The sequence below is a fragment of the Fukomys damarensis genome, unplaced genomic scaffold (assembly GCF_012274545.1).
Source record: "Fukomys damarensis isolate Sample0158 unplaced genomic scaffold, DMR_v1.0_HiC HiC_scaffold_36, whole genome shotgun sequence".
NCBI lineage: Eukaryota > Metazoa > Chordata > Mammalia > Rodentia > Bathyergidae > Fukomys > Fukomys damarensis.
Genome location: NW_022900948.1, coordinates 14,526,354 through 14,552,924, shown reverse-complemented (window position 1 = coordinate 14,552,924; position 26,571 = coordinate 14,526,354). Strand labels below are relative to the sequence as shown.

The following is a 26,571-nucleotide window of genomic DNA, read 5'->3' as shown; positions in this document are numbered from 1 at the left end:
ACTTGAACAGTTCCCATTCTTTCAATAGCCTACCGTGATCTGTGCAGAACCTGTCTGGACACAGGGGATCCCTCACCAATGGCAGAAAGAGGTGGTCAGGCTGGCATGTCCTGAGGTTTCTTCTAGTCCTGGCATCACCCCTTCTGTGATGACTGCAATGCACAGAATCACTGTGTGAATGGATTGTGTTGATGGTTTATAAACACTTGCCCTGTTTTCTTTTTCTTGACCAACCTTTACCAAGGGGTCAAGCAAAGTGCTGAAGAGATAGAGGGGAACCGAGCACACAGCTTCTCAGTCTGGGTCTTAGGCTCCTTGTCTTGACTGGAATTCAGCTATGCACTTAGAAGTCCTCACAGCCTGGATAAACTCGCTGAGGATGTAGGAATGATTATATGTTTTGGGGGTGGAGATGAGGGAATAACATTTGTTCTTTTTCTGGATTATGAAGTGTTTCAGTGTGTTTTGTGAGTCCACTACATCAGCCTCATCAAAGGATTTCTGTGACCCAAAAAGCAACATGACTCTTTGGAGCCTCCCAAAGCATGGATGTGGTGACATATAATTAAAGCAATGCTGGAGTAGTTCTGCTCTGCAAAGGAATCATGGTCCAAATATTCGTCAGGTTTTGGGGACCCTTCGCTTTACCAGTATACCATATACATATAATTAGGGGTTTCACAAGATAACTTCAAGTACACAATGAGCACAAACTCTAAAGCCTTATGTGGGCCAGACAATGTAATGAAGGAAGCTGACCAGGCATAAGACTTCGGAAGTGGTCAGGTCTGTGGCAAACCAGATAACATAAACTCTGTTAAAGGGACATCTGCTTCTCAGCTCCATCTGAATGCTGCCAGGGATGTGGACCTAGTGTTTGCCAGTTTGTTGTTGTTCTTCAAGAGAAACCTGAAACTAGGATCCATGTTTATCTATTTGTGTGTGTGTGTGTGTGTGTGTGTGTGTGTGTGTGTGTGTGTGTGTGTGTGTTTGCATATGTGCAATCTCTGTGCTTGTTTGTTTCTGGGGATTGAACCCAGGAGTTTTGCATTCAACTCTGCTTTCAGCCCTTTTTAAACATTTTTTATTTGAAGATAAGTTCTCACTAGCTCACTAAATTGTCTAGGCAATACTTGAACCTCCTGTCCTTGTTCATCCTGTTTCAGCCTCCTAGTCATGGGATTATAGATGTGTGTCACAGCTAAATCTGTATTTTTAAGGGGTGGGAAATAATTTCAAGTATAATCCATTTACAGGGCTCCTCTGTAATACAAGGATAACAATTGACTAGTGATGAATTTATTTTCATGTATTTTAGAAAAATGTAAGCAGTACACCAAACCAGAGAGTTTATGAACTTTGTAAACTTTTTCTCACTCACTTATAGTAGAGGGAACTGCAATTGCCATATAAACTACATTTATTTTTTTATCCCTGGTACAAAAAATACATTTATTTAAGTGAAAAACTAATCCATTTGAAAGAAACACATGAAGCAAAGAGAGCAGTGGTTATAGTTGTGTCGAGGCTGTGAAAGGGGGTACTTGAATGTAAGGCACAAAGGCATTGCTCAACTGATGCTTTTTGTCTGGAGGTGGACCTTTAGCTGCACTGTTCTGGCTGCCTAGATATCCCAAACTGATTCAAAATGTTTACCTTTAATGGTTGTTTTGACTTTGGCAAAGAGCTGGAATTTGCAGTGCCAGATCCAGGGAATAAGGTGGATAAGGATAAGCGACAATTTTTTTATGAACTTGCCTTTCTGCTGCATGGTATTCAGCAGCACTATTCACTAAATTTTTTTTTTGTCACACCTTGTAAGGACATTCTGGAAAGAGGACTTCCAGAACTGCTTAAAGAAAGTGGCAAGAATGATGAGATAACTGTACTCAGAGAGAGGGGAAATATTTTTAGGGTGATTAGTGGCAATGTACTTTCCATTGTAGCAGTTGTTTTAAATATTCGCCATATATTTCAGTCATACCTCCTGTAGAACAGAGGCCCAGATAGGGAGTGGGAAGGGAAGGTTACCTTGAGATAGAGATAGGAGTAGAGTGGATGGTAAAAGAGAGCTGGTCTGTGTCTACCACTGTCCTGTGAGACACGGTCGACAACAGAGCTATGGCTCTACAAGAAGAGAGGCAAAGAGTAAAACAGTCATTCCACCTCCACTTCAGAGCCTTGTGGCTGACATATTTTGCTGCCTGTCTCCTCATCTCTTGGATCCTTAGCCCGTTCCAGTGCTCCTCTCTGGGGGCACTCTGGCTTCTCACTGTACCCTTCAGCAAGAGCTCACTGAGTGTGGACAGATCTTATCCTGATGCACGGCCACCCACAGAAAGCAAGAGCCATAGTGACACCCATGCCATCTTGCACAAGAAGGCAAAACTCCCACTGCATCCAAATGGATGCTGCTTCTAAAGCCTGGCCTCACAGTCACTCTGGAGGAGGGTCCACAGCCCTCTCCTAGCCCCTGCCTCCCTTGGAGAGGCAGAGAGAGGGAATTTCACACTATCTCATGTTTCAGGCGGGCTGGGAGGGTGTGATGGCTACACGTGTAGTTCTGGTGGCCACCGGGTCCTCCCCGCTGTCCATGCATAGAAGTGTGCTCTCCTCTGCTGTCTTCTGGGACAGACCCAGGAAAACCGCGATTGACAAGGATGTAAGCACCACTGAGTGAGTTCTACTAGACTTGTGGGAAATTTCTTGGGACACAAACCACCTTTCTGGCTTCTGAAGAACAAGTATGTGCTGAGATACTGTATAACCAATATGAGGGCTTCTCAGAATAGTTTGAGTGTCAGTTGGAGGTGGCTGTCCCTGAACTGACCCAAATGATGGGAACAGTGTCTTCCCTCTTCTGTTTGAGTTCTGTGGCTCTAAATCAGGGTCCAGGTAGTGGGACAACAAATGGTGTTCCTTGTAAAGAGGGGCAGCAGTGTTTAGTGCCACCTTGTCCTTGTCATGTGAAAACTTGGAGCTAGCTTTGTTGGGTGTTTTGAGTTTTCAAGAGAAGCTAGAAATTGGGTATTTGAGGAAAAGCTCAGAACTCATACATATTAGCAATTAATTTAAATAAAATAGATTGTGCAGGGGCTGAAGGGAGCCCAGGGGCAGCAGTTTGTTAATGCTTCTTTGAATCCTAACTTTGGCTGCGAGTCTTCTGAGATTGCTTACTGGCCCCTTCTTCACCACTTCGTTTGCTGCCTGGGTGCCACCTGGGCTCCTTTCTGGCCTGGCCCAGATAGACCCCAGGGTTTCATATTCTCAGTGCAGGTGATGGTCCACACTTCTTTCCACACTGACAGCAATTTCATCAGGGCCAGAGGAGTGTATATTTCTTCAGCACTGTCACCTCCTTTTTCAAGGCTCCGTGATTTTTCTCTTCCTGTTTGTGAGGGGGCAGTTGGAGAGGGTGGTGAGAAGACCTGTAGCTTTTCAGAGGAAGGAGAGTGTTGTTGAAGCGGGATTCATAAGTGTCTGTAACATGTGAAGTCCCTTGGAGTTTTAACCCTTAAATGCTAAATGGATTTTGAATCAAAATTGGCTTTAAGCTTCAGCTGGGAAGTATTTAGCTGTCTCTTTTAAACATGGCTCAAAGTACTCGGGCATGGGAGCTGGGCTTTGGATTGATTTGCTATGTGATCCTGGGCTTTCTAGGAAAGGTTGATTGCCACACTCCTTTCTCTTTTGTACCAGAGGATGTTCATACAGCATCCAAAATCATGTGTATGCTTTGTAACGTAAGAATGAGCCTATTTTTCTTTTTCTTTTTGGGGCTGGTGATCAAACCAAGGGCTTTGTGTATTGCTAGGAAAGCCCTCTACCACTAAGCTATGTTCCCAGCCCCAGGAAATACATTTTAATGTTGACTACCAATCAGTTCCAAATATCTTTGGGTTAGAAAAGCCCAGAATGTGTTCTTATTGGGACAGGTTGGGAATTTCTGTAATTCAATAAGCCTTATTCTTCTCATTACTGCCTCTTCTCAATGTAAGATAATGCTTTTTGTTTTTACATGGTGGCTGCTGCTATAAGCAAAAGGGTAAAATCTCTCACCCCTGTGGGCAGCTTTTAGGGTCCCCATAATTCTAGAGTCCCTCATAAAGTACCACTGTGACCTTAAAATAGGGGATGAGGGTGGCCAGTTTCCCCTTCCCAGCTCCTAAAGGGGACCCTTATGGAATTTTAAAGAAAATATGAAAATTATGAAAGTTTTAAGGTTGAAGCTGGCACTAGTCTTTATGAAGACACCAATGAGAATAACAATATTTAAAGATTACTGAGCATTTACTACATAACAACTACTTTTTTTTTTTGGTACTGGGGATTGAACTCGGGACCTTGTGCTTGTGAAGCAGGCAGAGGAACCACTGAGCTAAATCCCTGACCACAACTACTTCTAAGTAGTTAATTATTTCTTATTCTATTTTGGGGGAGTGGAGGTTGACACAGGGTCTTGCTATGTAGTTTAAACTGGCCTTGAATACACTACGTAGCCCAGGTTGTCCTTGAACTTGTGATAACTCTGCTTCAGCCTCCCTGTTCTGGGATTACATGCATACACCACCACGCTTGGCCTAAGTAGTTACTTATTTCAATCCTAATAGTATGAAGTAGCATGGTTCTTAGTCTCATTTTGCAGACGAAGAAACTAAGGCATACAGAAATAATTTACCCAAGGTTATGTAGCTAGAAAATTGCAAGACTGAAATTCAAATTCTAGTAGTTTGGTTTGGGAGCCTGTGCCCTTAATCATATTATGTAGCTGTTTGTCAATGATTTATGACAATTGATAATGCTTTACTTGTGGTTTATAAATATTTTAGAAGAAAATATAATTTTCTTTCTTTTGTTTATTTAGAAATTTCACAAAAAGCGCTTTATGCTGGACTTCAGTGAAAAATATGATATATTTCACCACATATTTAATATGTAGATAAACTATATTTATAACTGACATAGCCATATATTCAGCTATCTGGCTATATCTCTATATCTGCAGAGAAGGAGATGTACACAGTAAGTTAGATCAGACACCAACTTAATTTAAGGTGGTGAAAAAGACGGCTTGGCTGCCATGTCTTTGTCCCATCCATGCTTTGTTTGCTTAGTTAAAATAAATGGTTTGGGTATTGGAGAAAACAAACAAGCACAGACATACTCCGAATGTGTTTAAGGCAACATTTGAGCTTACTCAGCAGAAAAGGGAAAAACCCTCTTGCTGTACTCAGGTAGCCAGTGGGTACCGAGGGCTTACATTTGGGCCTGTAGGGTGGACATAAAAGTCCATTACAGGCCATTAACTGAAGATATTCAGTACTCTGGGTGACCAAACTTTAAGCTCAGGGAGGGCAGAGCCTATTGCCTAGTGAGCTTAAGGGAAAGCACCTGTGATTATATTTTTTTGGACTGGGGTTTGAACCCAGGTCTTCCCACCAAGCTACATCTCTAGCCATTTTTTTGTTTTGTTTTGTTTTGTTTTTAAATTTTGGGACAAAGTCTCAATAAGTTGCTAAATTTCTGAGGCTGCATTTAACTGAGGCAGAAGGATCACTGTGAGTCTGAAGCCAGCCCAGTCTGCATAGTGTGTTAAAAACCAACCTGAGTTACAAAATGATTTCAAGCCCAGCCTGAACTACAAAGGGAGACCCTGTCTCAAAAAACCAAAAAAAGAAAAAAGTAAATTTCCCATGCTGGCTCAAACTTGCCATCGTCCTGCCTCGACCTCACAGAGTGCTGGGATGACCAGCAAGCAACCCTGTGCCCAGCTGGCACCTGTAACTTCTGTCCTTCTTCATTTACACAAGTTGGAGATTCAGTGCAGCCTTGAAACGAACTTCCAGACACTGTATAATGGTCCAGCGTGGGGAAAAAAACTTCTCATCCAGTATGTGTGAAGCTGGGCATGGGAGCACACTCCTGTGATCCTAGCTCTCTGGAAAGCTGAGGCAGGAGGAGTACAAGTTCGACTCTTGCCTGGGCAACTTAGCAATTTAAGTCTCAAAATGAAAAAGACTGGGGATATAGCTCAGTGTGAAGATCCTGGGTTCAAACTCCGGTACTGGGGGAAGGGAGGGATGTGCATGAAACGAGTAGGATACAAAACCATATGTGGTTTAATTTTGATTTGTTAAGAGAAAATGGGTATTTTAAAATATGCACAAGAATGAGGCAAAACTCTACTAAATATCCTTTTAAAAAGTGATTGTTTGGGGCCGGGCATGGTGGTGCATGCCTGTAATCCCAGCACTCGGGAGGCTGAGGCAGGAAGGATCGCTGTGAGTTCAAGACCAGCCTGGGCTACATAGTGAGTTCCGGGTCTGTCTCAACTACATAGTGAGACCCTGTCTCAAAAACCAAAAACCAAAAAACAAACAAACAAAAAATGTAATAATTTGGGCTAGGGATTTAGCTCAGTGGTTCTGCCACCTGCCTCAAAAGCGCAAGGTCCCAAGTTCAATCCCTGGTACAAAAACAAACAAACAAACACAAAAGGTAATAGTTTGAGGCTAGAATAGAACTTTTCCAATGGAGTTGAACATTGTATTACAACATACTTTCCTTCCAAATTCCAGGCAAGGAACTTCCTTGTAGATCCCACAGAGACTTTTGGTGTGGCTTTGTTCTGTGCTCAAAGAAGCGCTGGTCCTGTGGTCTCCTGGGGTCCCATGCATTTTCCCAGATGGACGTTTATAATCTAGACTCCCTATAGCCCACATTTCTGCAGAGGATCCAAGCTACCATGTGGCAAAGGGAAAGAAGTTACGGTTATTATCTCTTTGGTGTACTGGGCTTTTCCATAAGATTTAAATTTTTTCCTTTGAAAAAGATTTAATTTCTTAAAATAAACAAAGAATGGTTTGTTCTCACTCTTCTCTCATTGTACTGAAACTCATGATGGAATAAACTTGCTAAAGGTCACCATCAAGTTCATATTAGAATTGGAACAGAGGCTCTGGAAAGACAGGCCAGGGTTCTGATCTCCTCCACCTCAGTTCTTGCCCCAGCTTGGGTATAGCATTTCTGATTGTCTAAATATAACTAGTTCTGGTCTCTTCTCCTTCCCGGTGGTAAATAGCTGTTTGTTTTTTCCCCACTGTCCACAGGATCATCAGGACAAAAGTACAGCAGCCCCCCAACCAGCCAGTCCCAGCTTCCAGTCACAGCATAGGTAAGAAGAACTTTAAAAATTTTTTAAAAATCTAATGGGCTCCAAATATTCTAAAGAACTTTTAATCATTCATATGGACAGATAATTCTGCATAAAACACTTCGGCACACGTACTAATGCGCCTTCTTTGTCATTCTCCAAGGGCTGAACCTGGTAAATGAATTTTATAAATACTGCTAAAAGGTTTTGAATTTTACTGATTATTATGATAAATAGCTTTCACCATGAGACAGAAAATTGAAATCTAAGCCAAAAAAAAAAATCCACTAATGGGGGTCTATAGAATGTCAGATAATTAAAGTAATAAATCAAGAAAGGGATACTTATTCATAACATTTTCTGCATCATTAGTCAGTAAGTAGTTTTGAATGTGTTTTTTTCTTCTATCAACCAGACCTTCTACAATTCTTTGTGCACTTGCAGTCTTGAGTGAAGATGAGGCAAAACTTTCCAAACTTTCTTTCTCTCTTTCTCTTGCTTCGATCTCATGTACTCTGTGAACTATCGAGGGCTGCCAGTGGGGTTTCTGACACTCATGGGTGAAGTCCTAGTGACCGATCACGACTTGCTATTAAATGTAAGTCTGCCAAATAATGAGCCCTAAGCCCCTCTCCTCCTAGTCACGAGTACAGACATTTTCCTTGCCTCCTCTTCAAAGATAAGTTGAAAATGACTTGTGTCTATTTAAGGCACATTGTTTCTCCATTTGGGGCAAAGGAAACACCTCTGGCTAGCTGAGGGGAAGGTTGTTCTGCTGCAAGAAAATAGGCAACCTTTTGGCAAGCCTCTCACAGTTTTGGTGAATCTGCATAATCACACTACAGGATGTGCATACCTTCTTCAGCATCACTCTTTCCTTAAGTAAAAATGTGGATTTCCCATGGTGGCAGGGAAACTGGCAGAGGGCTGGTTTATATAGTTCCATTCTGTCCTTAATTCATCTAGTGGATGGTGAAAGTCCCTTCACCTCTCTGAGCCTCAGTTTTCTCATTGGTGAATGGAAAACACAAGCCAAGTACTCTCAGATCTCTGATTCTCCAACCTTGTTTCTTTGGATAAAGGTAAGAGAGAATTCCTTGTGGCCATAAGATGTTTCTTCATTAAGCAATGCTTTCAGAAAATGTTTGCTAACCCACATCGCGCAGACAGAGGGTGGCACTGGAAACCATTGCTACAAACAAAATCCATCTTCACTGTCTTCTGAGTCCATGGAGGAATGTAGTGAAGAGGAGTTACAAAACACTGAGATGAAGCCCAAGAAGAAAGTGTGGGTGCTGAGAAGCAGAAAGGAGGGAACCTCCAGCTATGTTGAGCTGGGGTGAAAGGGCTGAGGAAGACTTCCTGGGGGGTGTTGGTATTTGTGGTTGAGATTTCATTTGTGGCTTTAACTGTTTCAGGCCATGTAGTAGTGAAACTCAGACTAGCAGTAATTGATACTATTCTTTGAATAGGTTTAATGTCTAATTTTATTGTAGGTCAGAAAAACAGTTTGTTTTGCCCCAGAATTATTTCCCCCAATACTAGGATTTAACCCAGGGTTTTTGCACTGAACTACACCCTCTGCCCTTTTTATTTGTTTGTTTGTTCAGCCAGGGTCTCAGGAAGTCACTAAGTTGACCAGGCTGAACTTGAACTTACAAACCTCCTTCCTCATCCAGAGGGGTGGGACTATATGTGTGCACCGTCATGTCAAGCTCTCAGAAATTTTTACTAAAACTGTATAGACATGTATACAGCCTCTTATAGTTGATGAACTTAATGAGCAGTGAGGAAAATGAGGCTTAGAGAGAAGAAATAACTAGTTTAAGATACTGTTGGCAGGAAGAGATCAAGCAGAAGTAGACGCTGGGTCGTTTGAGCCCAGTGCAGTCACGAAATACCTAACCAAGTGTTCTCAGCTCCACCCGTGATGTGGCAGGCCGGGCTTGGTGGGGGTTGTCTCTGTCTGAAGTACCAAGTGATCCCCTTCCTCTGTTCTTCTCATGTGAACACAGAAAAGGTGGTGAGATTTGCATAAATCTATTTTGAGGAGCTTTTTCAGTGAAGGAAAAGAGAAGTTAACGATTTCTGCCTCCATGTCTCTTAAGGAAGATCTAAGATCAAACTCAGATATGAGAAGAAAGGCACTTGCCCTCTAGATCTGTAGGAGCAAGGCACTGGACCCACTCCAAAGAAAGCAGCAAACAGCTTCTCATGAGGTCACCACCATTGCTAGTAATTCCCTATACTTCAGGATTCAGGGCAATACCACCTGCTTCCAGCCAGTTACAGTCCGAGATTGGTGGGTAGGTTTTTTTTTTTTTCAGCTTTAATTGAGTTTATTGGTACATTTTAGGGATACAGTACAGTTTACCTCTGCCCTCCCTTCACCCCCTCCTCCCCTCCCCATCTACAAACACTTTATTTTCATCTTTTCGTTCTCTCACATTTTTTTCTTTTCCCTTTTTACTCTTCCCCTACCCATCCCACCTTCCCTACACCTTTAGCTCCTTTCTTCCCATTTCTAAATGTCAGTAATCTTATTAGAATCTTATGCATTGTTGCAGATTATTTACACCAGGAAAACTATTCGGTATTTACACATGTGTGACTTATTTATTTCACTTAGGAGTATATCTTCAATATGTATCCATTTTCCTATGAATGAATCTATTTTCTCGTTCTTTATGGCTGAGTAATATTCCATTTTATAGAAAAGCCACAACTCCTTTATCCCGTTTCCAACGGGGTGGGTAGGTTTTAAGGCACCAAGAAAGAATTACCACAGCCCTGAAATGGAATCCAGCTGCAGCTGGAGAGGATCCTCATGAAGCGTACTCTCCCTTAGACTCCGGATGTGAGTCAGTGCAGCACTTGTCTAAAATTCCCCGCCCCCTTTCTTGTCCTTAGGGACTCAGAGACCTGGCCTCTGGCACAATGTCAATGACTTCGCCCCCAAGTAGAGACAGGGGAAATCTAGGCTCTGAGTGAAAAATGACCCAAGGCTAAGTTCAGGTGCTGTGGTTTATCAGCTGGATGACTTTGAATCACTTTATCTTGTGGAGTCTCAGTTTACCCATTTGATAAATGGGGGAAAATAATAGCCTTCTGGACTGTTCAATCATCAAATAAAAAATATAGCAGAAACAAAGCTGTTATTGTTCTCCCTTATGAATTAGTAGGGAACAGAATAGTTTGAGGAGGTAAGACTTTATCTCTAGGTTGCAATCACTACTCTGCCTCTTTTTTTTTTTTTTTTTTTAAATTTTGAGACAACTTCTCACTCAAGTGGCCCAGGCTAATCTCCAATTTGGGATCTTCCTGCCTCAGTCTCCCAAGCAGCTGAGATTAGGCTCACTGTGTCTCTTATTAGCTGTGTGACCTTGGGTGAGTCACTTATCTTTTCTGATCCTTGGTTCCCTTACCTTTCCAATGGGGTAATAACATCACCTAACTTGCAAGAGTTTTCTCAGAATTAAATAGGATAATGCCTCAATGCCGGGCACAAAAGAAGTTCTCAGAAAACATTAAGAATCAAAATTAACAAAAAAATAAAAAAATCCAAGTAAGTTGGAAAGAGAAAAGACAATAAGGAATATAAAGATGGGCAGCCTACTGTTTCGCTGCCTGGGAGAGTGTGTGCAGGTATTTGTCTGTGTGTGTGGATGGGCTTACAAGCAGGACTGAACGCATGTCAAGTGTAGGTCTCCATCCCTTTGTAGCATCTCTTTCACTTCTCCATTCCCTGCTTCCTACTGGCTGGATTTGAGCATGTGCCCTTCTGGCTCTGTCCCTGAGTTCCTTTCTGTACGATCAGTCTTCCTTGCCGCCCCTATTCCTGTCCTCTGCCCTGCAGCACAGAACCTGGGTAAATGGCCGAGGCTTGTGTGGTGGCTGCCACGTGCCAAGGATCTTCAGGCTGGTGCTCTCGCTCCTGCCATAGTTGCTCTCAGCCCAGAGGGTGGCACACACCTTTGTGACAGATTGCCCAGGTGCCCTCCACCCTTCAGTCCCTTGCTGCCTCTGACCACCCCTCTCCTTCTGTGCAGTGTCCACAGGCTCTGTGACACAGGTGTCATCTGTGAGCACGGACTCAGCTGGCTCTTCATACTCCATCAGTGGCATCCTGGGCATTACGTCCCCCAGTGCCGACACCAACAAGCGCAAGAGAGATGAAGGTAAGAGATGGTCATCAGGGATGGACCCAATGGGATGGGATCTGTTTGGGGTGCTCAGTGAGAGGGAGAGAGAGAGAGAGAGAGAGCGCGAGCGAGCAAAGGTTCCCACTTAGCATCCTTTATCTGTAGAAGTCCCTAAAACCTTGTCCTTTCTGGGAGTACAAGGCAGGACACACAGGCACCTGACTGGGAGTGTGGGTTGCTTACTAGTCTCTCCTCTTCACTCCTGGGATGGAAAAAGAGGCCTACCAGAGCCCTTGTGGCCTGAGCTTCTTTAAGAAGACCCTGTGTGTACAGATAGGACACCTGAAATCTCTGTGTGTGGAGGGTCTGAGTACAACACCAGTGTCCCGTGTGAGGGGGACAGTGGATAAGAGAGAAGGGGGATGGACAAAGCAGCCACAGCCTGTCCTGCAGTGAGAGGGGCCCATGTGGGGAGGGGGCGGAGGCATACTTCTCAGGGGAAGGCCTTCAGCTATCGGGAGGATGGAGGGTAGAAGAGACCAACAACCATTTCATTTTTGCCTTTGGGCCTGGAAGGAGGGAATACAGGGACCTCTCAGGATTAAAGATGACAATCTTCCTAGTTGTTTTTTGTCAGCATCTCGGTGTGCCGAGCGCAGCCTGGGCCTCTGGAACAGACGATCTCTGTGTTAGACACAGGGCCACCTTAACCCAGGTCTCCCTCCTCTGGATGGGCTGCCAGTGTGGCTGACATTAATCAGTTCGAGAGAAGAAGTGACCCCCTGGGAGTCTGTAAAACCTTAGTCAGGAAAAGAAAAGGAAAAAAAAAGAAAGAAGGCTGTGGTCTAGGGCCTGAGAGCAGCGTGACAGAAATTTTGATTCAATTATTCTGTTCCTCGGCACAATTCCCTTTCTCAGCTTCACGTAAGGGAAGTATATTCTCGGGAGCACATGCCTAAGTACTTAAGATCTGTAACTAGAAAATTGAGTCAGCCCCATGGTGGATTGGCCTGTGGTCTGCCTGTTCCAGGCAGTGCAGAAGCTGGGCCTGTGGCCTGTGTGCAGCTGTGGGGGCGTGTGGCGATGATTCATGGCTTGTGAACCTCCCTCACCTCTCTCCCCTGCTCCCAACAATACTGAGCAGATGTCAGAAGTCTTTAGCTCAGTGGGTCGCTGTGCCGGGCTGCTGTGGGAGGTAGTAGGCCTGCCGTCTCTGTTGGTTTATGGGGTTGATGATGTCATCCTTTCTCCTTCCGTCACCTGGTGTCACAGCAGATGTGCCAAGCAGGGTCCTGGCTGTGTTTGATCACAGCAGAGGGCTGTATGAGGCTCACTCAGAGTTGAGGGAGAAAGGAGAAAAAAAAAAAAATCTAGTTTTTCTTAACGTGGTGATGCATGCCTTTAATTCCAACCTTTTGGGAGGCTGAGGCAGGAGGGATACAAGTTCCAGACCAGACCAGGCAGCTTAGCAAAACCTTGTCTCAAAATAAAAAATAAAAAGGGCTGGTAATGTAGCTCAGTGGTAGAGTCCCCCTGGGTTCAATCCCTGGTACTGGGGGCGGGGGCGAGACAATGTAATATTTAGCCACAGGCAGGTCTTGATTTGGGGGATTGCTTATGGAATACTTATTGCTTATGGTCTCAGTCTCTGATCAGTAGTTACTATTCAGCCTCTCAAACTGCTTTTATTTTACTTTTGGGGGGATTATTTTTATTTTTGAGATGGGGTCTTTCTATGTAGTCCCGGTTGGCCTTGAACTCACTATGTAGCCCAGGCTGGCCTTAAACTTGCCTGCCTCAGCCTCCTGAGTGCTGGAATCACATCGGTGCACCATCACACTCGACTTTCAAGCTGCCTTTAAATATGTAGAGTCATCACAAGGTGGTTGGTGTTAGTCGTGGCTACTCTCTGCTGGTCCTATCTTTCCCTGGGGACTGTGGCCCATTTGGGGTATTGATCTTTAAAAGGGGCAGTGACAAATTGGGTTGTGTTCCGGTGGGCATAAATTGAGTGGAGAGGGATCTAAATGCAGCACCTAGGAAACATCTCAAGACTGTTTTGGCATATAGGCGAGCAGAATAAGTAGACTAGATTACTGCCTTCAAATATTTGGAGGACTGACATGGGAGGGAAGAATAAGACTTTGTTGTGTGGCCTCAAGGGTCGCTGTATGGTAGTTGCAGAGATTTCAGCTCAGTGTAAGAAAGAATCTGTACATATGAAAGTCTAGGGGTAACAGGATACTGGGAGGTAGAGTGCCCCATCTCTAGGACTGTTGTCAGCAGACTAAAGGGCACTTGGCTGGGTTGCTGTACAACGGTATCTAGACTCAGATGTGGAATTGGATAAATTTTGCAGTCTTTCTGGTAGAGTGCTGATCCCCAGGAAGACATGGAAGTAGCTCAGCCTGTGGCCTGGTGCCTAATGGAGAATGCCTTGACGGTCTTTGAGCTCACAGGATGGAGAAGCAAGGGGGACCAAGCAGCAGCCAGAGCCTCACCCTCACTCCTGCCTACCTCCCCGAGGCTAGCGATGGTTGGGCAGAAAGGCAGGCACACATGGCCTGGCTCACACCAGAGGAGTGTCTGGGAAGCACTGTGTTGGGTCCCTTCCGTCCTTCCCTCCTCCCTGGTATCTTCTTGGGTCCCTGCACCGGCCCCATGGGTAGATGAAATGGCAAAGATTGCCACTTTTGTTTCTTTTGGGGAGGTAAGTGGGACCCCAGAAAATTCTGCAACATTGGCAAAGCTACACAGCTGGTGTGGGCTGGGGAGTCGGGAGGAGGGGAGGCACCTCGAAGCCTCTGTTCCCTGTATGGCTGGCTGCCTGTTGCCCCTCAGCCCCTCCAGGCCCTTTGGAGGTGGAGCACTGTGGGGTGGGGCAATTTCAGTGGAGGGTGCAGTGATTAGGTTGGATGCTGCTGGCAGGGTAGAAAGGAGAGATATGGAGCTTAGGGGCTTGAGGAGAGCAGGGAGAGTAAGAACCAGCCACTGTGAGGACACCAAAAATGGCCGGTCATACCAGCAGCTGGTCCAGTGAGGCTGCAGACCATAGATTTGTGAGGGTGCTGGCTTCCAGAAGCCCTCAGCAGCCTGAGGGATGGGTCATGGAGTGAGAGAGGTGTTAGCAGGCCAGGAGGAAAAGAGGAAGGCAGCTGAGAGTCTCACCCCATTTCTCAGATGAGGTGACAGATAGGATGACTGAGGCTTTACGAGGCAGAGTTGCCTACTCAGCTCCCTGTGCGCAGTCGTTTCTGGCTCGGGCATTTCCTGGGACCTTTCTCCCACTCAGACCTCAGCACAGGGGTGGACAGTGATAGGGTCCAACGACAATGGATAGGCTGGTGGTCAAGATTACAAATCCAAATTCCCTCTGATGGGTAGGGAGATGAGAGAGCAGCAGGAGAGAAGCAGGTGGAGACAGGCAACTTTTGTCCCAAAGAATCTGGAATGGCTCCTCATAGAAAGTGGCACTGGAAGACTGGGTAGAGAGAGGTGATAGGATTCCAATCAAAGGCTAAAGAGAGTGAGCACACAGGAGGGACCAGCATGAAGGGCTCAGAAAGGAAGAGAGGGAAGAAAGGTGGCAGGGAAGGCCGGGTGGTCCAGCATTGACCCCAGCCCTGGCTTTTAATCTAAAAGCAGTGGGGGAAATGGCTTTGATGGTTTAGGAGACTCAAGAGACATGTGCTGTGGCCAGGCATGGTGTCATAGGCCTTTAATCCCAGCCTCTTGGGAGGCTGAGGCAGGAGGATAGGAAGTTTGAGACCAACTTGGGCAACTTAGTGAGACCATGTCTGAAAATAAAAAAGGGCCAGGGAGTAGCTCGATGATAGAGTGTCCCAGGCTAAATTCTGAGTACAGAGAGAAAGGAAAAAGAAAGAAAAAGAAAAGAAACATATGGTGCGTTGAATGATTTGGATATTAGGGTGGATGTGAAAGTGATTAGCCTAGAACTATCCAATAGAAACAAGCCAAGTATATAATGTAAAATATTCTAGGAACCATATTAAAAGAAGTAAGGAAAAAAAAAGTGGAATTAGTTCTAAGAATACATTTTACTTAGTCCATTATACTCCAAAATACTATCATTTCAACATGTAATCAATATAAAAAATGTGATGACATGATTTTCCCTTTTCTGGTACTAAGTCTTTGAAATATGGTTTGTATTACACTTAAAACACGCCTGAATTTAAATGCTAAATACTTGACAGTTGAAGTTAAATGTAGTCAGCCCTACCAAAACAACAAAGTTGTGTTTAGTGGAAAAATATTTTCCATGGCTTCTGTTTTTAAATTTAAATTAGTTACCATGAAATGAAATGAAAGTTTTAGTTCCTCAGTTACACTAAGCTACATTTCAAATGCTCAGTAGCCACAACACTCTAATGTATTAGACAACACTGAATACAAAGTAGGTGCCCAGTAAATGCTTCGTGGTGGAATGGATCCCTTACATGCTTTTAGAGTGTTCACAATTAGTGGGTGAATGAGGAGCTCCTATCTACAGAGAGTCCTGTTGAAGATTTCTGTAGCACGAACAAACAAGCTTGAACACTGTCTGACTAGCAGATTGACAAAGGCCCATTAAGACTAGAAATATACTAAGTTTCTCTCCAGGATGCCTCTAAAACCAGACTTGGGGATGTGGCCCCTTTGTCCAAATCTCAGATGAACTATTCAGTGGCCAAAGCAAGTTCAGTCCTTATGGGCTGAAGGCAGAGCTGGGGCTGTCTGAGGGAAGCTGTGAGTAAGGTACAGCTTCTGAACCACAAACAAGCCAGGCTGGGCCACAGATAGAAGGATCATCTTGGAATGGCAGTGAGTTCCCCATCACCAGAGGTGTGAGCAGAGGCTGAAGAGATGAGGGTCAAAGAGTCAAAGAAGGCATTCTGGTTTGGGCACCAAGATTTCTGAGGCCTGTGATAGCCTGGGTAGCAGGTGCTTCTGAGAACTGTTCTGTGTCTGGTGGCTCTTCCCACTTGTTTTTCCCTCCTGGTGCCTGGCTTCACGTGTGCCATTCATGTGGGCATAGCTGGGCAGGGGACCCATTCATGCATTTATGCATTTCTGTCCCCAGACCAGCCCAGGCCCGGCCACAGAGAGACTCTGGAGTCTCTCTGAGAGCAAGGCTGGGCTTCAGCACAGGGGAGAGAGCAGGCTCGCTCTGGGTTGGTCTGAGGTGAGAGCTTACGTGGAGGAAGCTGTGGCACGGGCCTCAGGAATCCTGCCGAGCTGGGGGCTTGGAGGCTGAGGCGGCACCTCCCTCTCCGGAAGGCCCAGAAGAGCTAGTGTCAGGGCTGGACTTGGCAGAGCAGGCAGGGCTGTGAATAGCGGCCATGGGTGAAAGGGCAGCCCCAGACCCTCTGTTTCTTCCTGGGCCTTTGATCTCTGGTCAGGCCTCCTTCCGCTTGTGTCTGTCTCAAGGGCCCCCATTCAGGTCGCTTCATCCCCTCCTCCACCCAGAGCTTGAAAGGGCCTGAACACACCGAGTTCAGTGGAGTGAGAATCCCTTTCAGCAGCTTAGAAAGCCAGCCAGTCCAGCACTGGTGTGGACCGTGGGGGCCAGGAGCTTCTTTGGGGGCAATAGGAGCACATTGCCAGTGGAATTTCCGGCATTCTGGGCCCTGGACTGCTCTGTGCCTCAGGAGGGCACAGGAGGGGCGATCAGGACCCAGAGGAGTCTTTTCAAAAGATGCCAAGTCCAGTATGACCCCATGGAGAGCTTTGGGGCATTTAGCTGGAGGCTGTCCACCCCTCTTTCTAGGGGTGCCTGTGTCCTTTGTTGTGTCTCTCCCCATGTCTTTTGTTGGGGGTGCATCTCATTCTGTGTTATCTGTCTCTGTTGGTGTCTTGTTTATTGAACCTTCCTTCCTCTGTGTCTCTGAGTCTGCTTCTGTCTCCTAGTCTGGGTCTGATGATCTCTCTCTCTCTCCTCTCTTTTTGCATTTCTTTTGTTCTGCCTCTCTCTCTCTCTCTCTCTCTCTACCAATTCTCTTCTCCTCCTGTCTTTTGGCCTTAGAGCCCCACCTAGCAGGCTTCCATGGGAGCCCTCATGAGGTGGAGGAACAGGGTATCAGGCTCTCCCATGATTGTGGGCAGGACCTGGTCTTTATCTCCTAGGAAGCTTTTGCTTTCCTGTACATACAGATACACAGACTCTGTCTGCTGCTTCTGGGCTCAGGTCAGAAGAATGGTACAGAAAGCAGGGGAACCATACTCAGGCTTTCCAAAGGGATGAGTATGGGGCAAGGCTGGGGATTCCCAAGTCAGAAGTTATAGGTAACCCCCTGGCACGACCAAGATCTCACAGGTCTCTGGAAAGGTTTTAACAGTGTGGAGGCAAGGACAGACTCAGGGCCCAAATATAAAATGTTTTAAGAACTTCTAGTGGCAAATCTCTGGCATGTCCATGATCTTCCTGAATCTCCATTTTGTCACTGAAAAATAGGTGACATCATAGATTATTGTGAGGATCAAGTGGCTCCTGTGGAGGATTTAATCCTAGGGACTGGTTACAGTGAGTGCTTAATAAATGGCCACTGGGAGTTTGAGCTTGTGAGGCCAGTCATAGGCTGAGGACAGCAGGCTCTGGGCCACAGTCATGTTTGGCAGCTGAAATTGGCTAATCGGCCCCAAACCAAATTCCTGTTTGTAATAGTCTGTACCACTGACGGCAAACCTTTCAGAGCTTTCAGTGATAACAAACAGCCCATTATGGCATTAGTAATGTAGGTTTGCCACCCTTGGCCTATACCCTTGGCACAGAAGGATCAAATGCTGAGAAGTCCCAGAGGCTCGTGGGCATCTAGGCTGAACAACAGTGCCCCCAGGTGTCAGCTGCTACGTCAAGGGCCACTCTCTTTCCTTGTCTTTCTTTGCCTTCAGGATTCCGAGTCTTCCATCTGCCTTCAGTGCGGAATAAAAGGGCCAAACCTCAGTTTCCTGTAACAGAAGCACTGGGTACACATGGCAGTGGAGGCCTCCATGGTGGAGTCCAGCAGGCAGAGTGCTAGGGCCTGGGGGCGTGGACTGGACACCTGAGGCTTTCTGGGGGTCACTATCTCAGATGTGGCAGAGCTTTCAGGACATCCCCTTCCAGTCATTATTCTGATGGGAAAACAGGCTTGGGAAAAAGAGAGGTCTTTTAGGGCCAGACAATAAACCCAGAAAATCTTCAGGATAAAGCTGGCTCCTCAGAAAACCTTGGTTTCCTCTGCCTTTGGATGTGAGAAATCTCAGCTTTCTCTCTCCTCCTTTTGCTCATTTTCACAGTCATCTGCCATTCCCACTGTTGAAAGCCACCTCAACCCTACCCATCAGTCTTTCACCTGGAGGGACTGACCCCTAGGCCCCCAAAGGGCTCTTGACCATGAGTCCTAACTTTCCCAGTGTGGCCTCCCATCCCTCTTTCTCTGTGCGTGCAGTCCCTTTGTGTTGGCTGAGTTTTTCTGTCTCTGTGCCATTACCCAGGCAGGACCCTCTGCTCAAAATGCTGTACTTAAGTCTGGTCTGCTGGTTTGACTTGGCTGTCCAGCACCAGTCCACTCCCTTGGAGGATGGTCAGGGTTGAGCCATTGGTCCTTTGTACCTGGCCAAGCCTGTGGCTACATCAAGGGCCAATGCCCTTGATGTGAGACCATCAGTGGAGAACAGCAGGCTGTGCATAGGGGCAGGGAGGAGGTTACCACCATTTGTCTTGGCCTCTGCTGGGGCTTCTTCTTTTAGCCCTGCATGAGCTAGTCCCTGGATGTCCTGTTATGAAGGGGCCCTTTCTGTGAATTCTCTTGCTGTCTAGGCAGGGGCCACAACCAAGGTCCTTGCTTGGAAGGCACCACTCAGAGTTAGGTGGCGATGGCCAAGCCTGGTTGCCATGCTTTACTTTGGCTTGCTCTGGATTTGATTTGAATTTATTGCAGCGTTTCAAAATCAGGGGCTTCATGGAATCTTGGTGATTGTGGTGGTGAGTTGATCTGGCAACACTTGGTAGCAGCCACCCTCTGGGTTCTGGGCCTGCAGCTCTCAGACTTCTCCCACCACACTTGTTCACAACATTTGTATTGTTTTCTCTTCCTGAAGGCCATTGAGCTCCTGGAATCCTAGCACAGACCTAAAGAAATGAGCGTGGTTCCATCCTGTGTGTGGTAACTGAAGACTATGGGGAGCAGGTCCTGGAATTGGCCTGGTGTGCATGTGATGCCTTTGCACATGCATTTGTGTGTGCATTTGTGGGGGGGGCGGGGGGGAAATGGGTGGGTAGGGAGGCAGCTACTTAGGGCAGCCATACCCTGCAGCCGCGAAGTACAGTAGGGTTGAGGTCATTTGCTTCATACCCTCCAGATAGGGCAGTCCAAAACAGAGGGCACAGGCATCATCCAAAAGCAGTCAGGAGTGTTTAGTGACAGAGATGCTAAACACCTGGGCTTCTGGCTCCCAGCTTGGCAGGCTTCTCTCTCTTGTTTGTCTTTGCAGCCGTGGGCCCCTCAGCTAAGACCCAGACAGACAATCGCCAGAGGCCTCCTGGAGGAAGAGGCCAGGTGGTCAACTGAGGTTCTCCATGGGCCTTTCCCTGGTGCCTTGGGGCCTGTCCCATGGGTGGGGGCAAGGTTTCGGTTCCTCCCAGCTCCTGGGTCCCCAAGTTTCGCTTTGATTCACTGAGAGCCCACAGAAGAGCCAAGGCCACTGAGCCCCCCACCCGCTGCCTGTTTACACACCTGCTTTACCCAGCCCCTCCCCCACCCCAGCCCCTTTCCCCACAGGGCTGGGCACTGTTATTCTGGACTGCTATGGGGCGGGGGTACAGGCCAGTGGTTCTCAAACTTTCTATCTTGAGATTCTTTCAAACTCTTAAAAATTACTGAAGATCCCAAGGGGTTGTAGTTTGTGTAGGTAACTTAAGATAGATAAAACTTTGAAATGTTTCTTAAATGAAATATTTTAATAGTGGTAACAGAGAGAGCATAAATAATACTTTTGAAATAAAAACTCTATTTCCAAACAAAAAATTTAGTTGGAATGGCACAAATGTACAATTGTGCAAAGCTCTCTCTCTCTTCTTTTTTTGGTACTGGGGATTAAACTCAGGAGCTTGCACTTGTGAGGCAGGTGTGGCACCAGTGAGCTAAATCCTCAGCCCTTGTGCAAATCTCTTTAATGTCTGGCTTTCAGAAGGTAGCTGATTTCCCACAGCTTCTCCTGTGTTCACTTTGTTGCAATATGACACATCCTACAGACTGGCCCACTCCACTGTACACTTGTGAAGTAATGACCATGAAGGCAAATAACAGCATGACATTATTATGAAAATTGTTTGACCTCACAGACCCCTAAAGGATCTTGGAGATTCCCTAATGGTTCCTGATCCATACTTGAAGAATTTCTATCACTTCTTGGCCTTTTGGCTAAAATCAGATAAAGAATTTTTGCTCCAGGTGGCTGCATGCTCAGAACTTGCTTTCGCATTGTTCATACAGTCTGAGAGTGGGCTTGGTTAAAAGACAGGTACTCTCAGCTTTTCCTGTTCTTGCCCTTGAAGGCAGTCGGAGCCATGGCAGGCCTTTGAGCTGAGGAGGGAGTGGCAAGGCATGCTGGGGTTTGGAAATCCTTCCCTGGCAGAGGGGGATGTGTGGTTTCTTGCTCTTGTCCCGAGCTTGAGCTCCTACAGAAAGGCATAGACAATGAAGCTCTTTACGTTTCCAACAGAATGTCCAGAGAGTTTGATGGCTAATCTTCCTCCAACACGCTTTCTTCCATGGCAAGACCAGCTACCCAGTGTTCCCCTAGAGGGGGTGCTTTGCAATCCAAGCCCTTCTCCACACCCAGCTCAGCTCTGCAGTAGCCTGCAGATCCCATGTGGGGAAAAAACACAGCAATGATATCGATGAGGAATTAATAATCTGAAATGAGGAAGCATACTTGGTAGTTATCTTGATATCTGGCATTTGAGGAAAAGAAGTTCTGAAAGGCATTTGGGAAATACAGAAAGTGATTTTGTTCTGATTCCATAGGGACTTCTGGAGACTCCTGGAATGTGGGTGGTTGACTCATACACACGTGTGTGTAGGGCATGTGTGCATGTGTGAGGTGTTTATGTTTGTGTGTGCATGTGTCTAATTTTACTTTGGAATTTCTGGGTGGAATAAAATGGGGGAGAGGGTGAAGAAGAGAATGCCCTGAGGTAAATTGAGAAGAACAACAAAAAAATAATAAAGGAGATAAAGTGTGTGAGAAAGATCACTTGTAGTGAAACTGAGCAGAGGGGCAGAGAGAAAGATGCGCGGCCTTGAGGGTGGAGAAAGGATGATTAAAAGCAAAGAGGGTCAGACAATACCCAGCACCAGCCACCAGGTGGCACCATTGACCCAGGACAGCTTAGTTGTTGGCCATGGTTAGGGACAAGAGGGTAGTGTGTCCTGGCCATTAATGAGTTCAGTATGCTTGGATCTGGGTGGAGGCAGCATGTCCAAGCAGGCTGACCATTTGCCTGAGTCACTTCTCTGCCAGCATTCACTTGGGGACGGGAAGACTGCTCTGTGGCTGTTGGGATGAATCTGATCCATTCTCACCTCCATGGCCCAGATGTCTTGGTACAAATCCTTTTGGGAGTTCTTGGTTCTGTTCTAAACCCTTACTTGCTGTGTGACCTTGGGTAAGTCTCTTCTCTCTGAGCCTTGTTTTCCTCAGATTTTAAAACATGATGATTTGAACAGGGGAATTTTAAAGGTCTTTCAGGCTCTGATATTTTGTGGTATAGCAGAGAGAGAGAGAGAGAGAGAGAGAGCACTGAAATTAAGAGTTAGATTCTGGATCTTTCTCTGTTTTCTGTGTGACCTTGGGCAGGTCACTTCCTATTTGTGGGGATTTTAGTAACATCTCTTTTTCAGAATTTTCTATAAAATAACAAATTAGAAAATGCTTTAAAAATTTTTTCTTTGTGTGTGCCTTAGGAGAAGGAGGGTTAGCTATTTATAGTTTCTCACAGAATTTAAATTAGCAAGAGACTTCCCTTCTCATCAATTAGATTTGTGTTTCTGAGCCACAAATAGTGGTGCACACCTGCTATTCTACCTAATAGAGAGGCCGAGGTAGGAGGAAGCTAGCCTGGGCAAGATTCTGCCCTCCCCCACCCAAGAAAAAGAAAAGAAAAACGGGCTGGGGATGCAGTTCAGTGGTGGAGAGCCTCAGGCTTGATCCCCAGTGCTGCACACACATACACAGTTTTGTGCCTCTGCCTGTGACCACAGAAAAGGCCTTTTAGCACATGTCTGCTTGAGGTCACAGCAGCTCTGTCCCAGACATCTCTCTTGGCATCTTCATTGCTACTGCATTGGCCCAAGCACTCTCTTCTCTCCTTTGGACTTCTGCTGCCACCTCCTAGCAGGTTCCCATCTCCAGAGGTCCCTGACCTCTCCAAAGAGTTTCCTCTTCCCATAGTGGCCTAGAAGCTCTTCTGAAATACAGTTTGATTAGTGACTTGCCCAAAGGATTTTCAACCTTCACATCTGCTCAGTGCTCTTGGAAGCCACAGGACTTATAAACAAGGCCACAAGGTCTTCTGTGATCAGGTGCCTGCCTCTCTGTGAGTCTCAGCCCCTCCACTCTCCTCCTTCTATGCTCATTCCAGGCAGGCCAAGCTCCTTTCCAGTCCTTCAGCACCACAAGCTCTGGCCTGCTGCACCCTTTGAGTTAGTTATATGTGTAGATTGTAGGGTCAGACAGGCAGGACTGTAGCATTGATTCCACCAGTCACTACTTTTGTGACTTTGGGTAAATTATTTTTTTTTTCTGAGCCTCAGTTTCCCTAGGTGTAAATGCAGGCACCAATTGTGCCTATGTTTGAATGCTTATGTGTCGAGTGAAGTTGTGAATGTGAAATGCTCAGGAAGACTACTGAGGCATGATACATCCCCAGGAAAATTTGCCTTTTATTATGGCACAAGCAGTACCATGGCCTAGAAAACTGTTGCCGATCCCTCCCACCCCATGGATCACAGAAATCACAAGCCCATCTGGCCAGTGGGTGTGGGCTGTGGAGTAGAACCCAGAGCCTCTCACATCAAACCTGCTCCCTCTCCTGCCTGACCCAGAGCCTCTACCCTCCAGCCATCACCAGCCAGGCCCCACAGAAAAGACCTGTAACAGCCATGGTAGAGGGGGCGGGATCTGTCCCATGGCCTCACACAGACTGCATACACTTACATGTCTGCATGCTGCTGCCTGTAGTCCTCTTCTCACCTGCCTTACCTGAGCATAGGCTCCAGGTATGTACAGATCATGACCCATAACAGGGACAGCAATGTGGTGACATTATAATGAGTAGCAGTTATCGAGTGTTTAAATTACTAATGCATTTTGCACACAACCACTGTGCCAGGTAGACACTTTTGCCGTCTATGTTGCCCAGGATGGCCTCAAACTCCAGGGCTTAAGTTATCCTCTCGTATCAGGCTCCAGTATAGATGAGACTAGGGCTGTATACCACCTTGCCTGGCAATGGAGCAGATATTCTTATTTTCCCCATTTTATGGAAATTCAGAGAGGTCAAGGAAATTGCCTGAGGTTACACAGCTGGGCAGTGTCAGTGTTGGGACTGGAACCTGGGTAGGTGGCTCCAGAATAGACTTCCTGGCCACTCTGGTTTGCCTCTCACAGGGCTGTCACACAGGATGGTGTCCATGTGAGGCTGAGTGTCCTCGTGGGAATGTCTTCAGCTCTCTCCATCACCAGCCTTCTGTCCCATGATTTTTTCAGTTCTTCCCTGAAAGACTGGACTCAAGAGGACTTGGATCAGGGCTCATTTTGTTACTTAGGAATCCCATTTCTGAGGCTACCCCGCCATTACCTTACACATATCCCTACTACATCTCCAGTTGATCGGCTTCAGGGGCAGAGGGACTGACAGGGGTGGGTGGGTGCAAGCCCAGCCCTTCCTTCTGCTGGTTAAATCCCTTGCCTTGACAGTAAAGGGCTTAACTTCTTTGACCTTCAGTTTCCTCATCTGTCAAAAAGAGATAATTCCTGCTTTTTCTGGCAGTTAAAACATGTTACCTGTGATATTTTGATTAGCACTAGCCCACAGCAAGTTTAAAAAATAACAGATTTTTTTTTCTTTTATCAGAACCAAGTGTTTTTATCCCAAATCAAGATTCCTAAGAATAACTTGTTGCCTAGCAGATGTGAGGCCCTGGGTTCGATTCCCAGACCAATAAATAAATATTAAAAAGACCTTATTGAAAGAAGCGTCCTAATATCCAGCTCTTTTGTCTCTTCTTTCTCTCTTTTTTTTAACAGCCATTTTGTTTATATTGCTAAACCCAATGACTAAACTATTCAGGCTAGGATCAGAAGGGGGGGAAAAAAAGAAGTAGCAATCTGAACTTATACTGGCAAAATTTTAGCTTAAATAGTTTAGCTGTTCACAAGGGCAACTCTAGGAGGTGGGTGAGAGCCGGACCTGTGGCTGGAGAAGCCTGGTTTCTCTGTATTAGGCACTGGCTTGCTGTATGATCTCAGTTGGGTTCCTGTCCTTCCTGAGCCTCAGTTCAGATGCACTGAGCCTGGACAACCCTCCTGGCTCCTGGTCCTCTCCCCTCTCCTCCCCTCTCCTGCTCCCTGCTCCCCCCACCCCCAATGCTCCTCAGTCCTCTCTCCATTTCCTTTCTGTCTGAGACACGAATGCCATCCAGCACTTTTGAATGGTACTTTTGTTCTGTGAACAACTCCTTTTTGAAAAGGATGATTGGTCAGGTTTGTATCTTTTAAACACGGGCACATTTTATCAGTTAAGAACCTGAATACCTCCCTGTCCAGAGACAACCTAAGGAGGCTCACAGAAGTGAAGTGGCAGAGGAAAAGGTTTATAAGAAACAATGGACAAAACAAACAAAACAAAAAACCCAACAAACCCTCTCTGGGGGCCTAATGTAGGATCCCTGCAGCAAATGCTCTTCCCCATCAAAGCTAGACTCTAGTTAGGACTTGTGCCCTCTCTCAGATTCCTGCAGAAGGAGAAGAGCGGCAAGAGCAGAGGCTGTGCCTGAGCAGTCCTGTTCAGGTCCTCTGAGATGGCCTTGGAACACTGCACTTGGAACCTTGGGGCCCTTATGTAATGGCTATGCATGCTTTTGTTGGTGATCTTGGGAAACCCATTTTGAGCCTGTTTTCCAACTGGCAAGCAGTTACTTTCCTGTAAGTCTTGTGCAAATTGAGGGAGATGCAATGCAAGAGTAAATGCTTTGCAAACTGTAAAGTTCTGTGCACCTATGAGAGTGTTATTGTAATTCATTTCACATACCTGTGTTCATCTCACGAATTCTTAACTTTTCCAAGAGCCAGTTTTCCCATCTGTAAAGTGGGGATTAAAATCCTTAGATCATACAGTTTCTGTGAGAACTCTGTATTAGATGTCACACACCTGGCAGAGTTCTTGGCCGTAGGAGGTGGCTAGGTCTGGGTTGGGCCTCTTCCCTTTCCTTTCCTATTTCTCTTAGCACCTTGTCTGTGAATAACGATTCTTAAGTCACAGGCTTCTGAGGACTGGCTGCCCAGTGAAGACTGATTACTCTCCTCTGGGAGCTCTCGGACAGTTTCCCTAAACCTCTACCCAAATCTCTGTAAAAGAGGGATGGTAATGTATCTACTTCACAGGGTCGTGGAGAATAGATTGAGTCCTCTGACCTGGCACGCAGTAGGCACCAGGTGATGCCAGTCATTCCTTCAGTCGTTGTCCAGCAGCACATTCAGACACTGGGCCGGGGCTGGACAGGGCACCTGCCACCGCCTCTTTCCAACCCTCCTTGTCACTTATAGAGAAGGGCTTCAGTCAAGGTCACAGAAGAGACATATCCCAACACGTTTGAGGACCTTCCGGCATCCGCTGTGCTACCTCGGGCCCGCTCCTGAGGAGAGGCCGGGTTCTCCCTCCTTTCGCTCTGACCGGGCGCCCCAGGGGCTTGCTCCTGCTCCCGGGCTGGGCCTCAGTGCTCCGGCTACACTCAGCCCCAGCCCACCCCACCCCCCGAGAGGGAGTAGAGGGCAAACGCCTCCCAAGAGGGACCCGGATTTCCCTACGCGAAGTGGAAGGAGAAATCAATTCAACCACTGCAGAACCGAGCGCAAAAGAGAGGCAGCGCGAGGCGCCCTCGGGAAGGAACCGGCCCGCGCCGGGCCTCCGCCAAGATTTGCAATTTAATTGACATTTGGCGGCAGGAAGCCAATCAGTATAAGTCAATTGACGTTTCGAGATAAAACTAATCGCCGGCCGGCGCTGCCCCC

The 26,571-nt window shown here is 46.4% G+C and overlaps 1 protein-coding gene across 2 annotated transcripts in view; it reads left to right on the top strand.

Annotated features, from left to right (window-relative positions):
- The window catches only part of Pax5 (paired box 5), a 175,833-nt gene that overhangs the window by 18,862 nt on the left and 130,400 nt on the right, over window positions 1–26,571 (top strand). For both annotated transcript variants that reach the window (XM_033759183.1, XM_010619397.2), the window contains exons 4-5: window positions 7,110–7,174; window positions 11,203–11,331. In XM_033759183.1, the coding sequence (XP_033615074.1) occupies window positions 7,110–7,174; window positions 11,203–11,331 (194 nt within the window). The remainder of the gene's footprint in view (window positions 1–7,109; window positions 7,175–11,202; window positions 11,332–26,571) is intronic.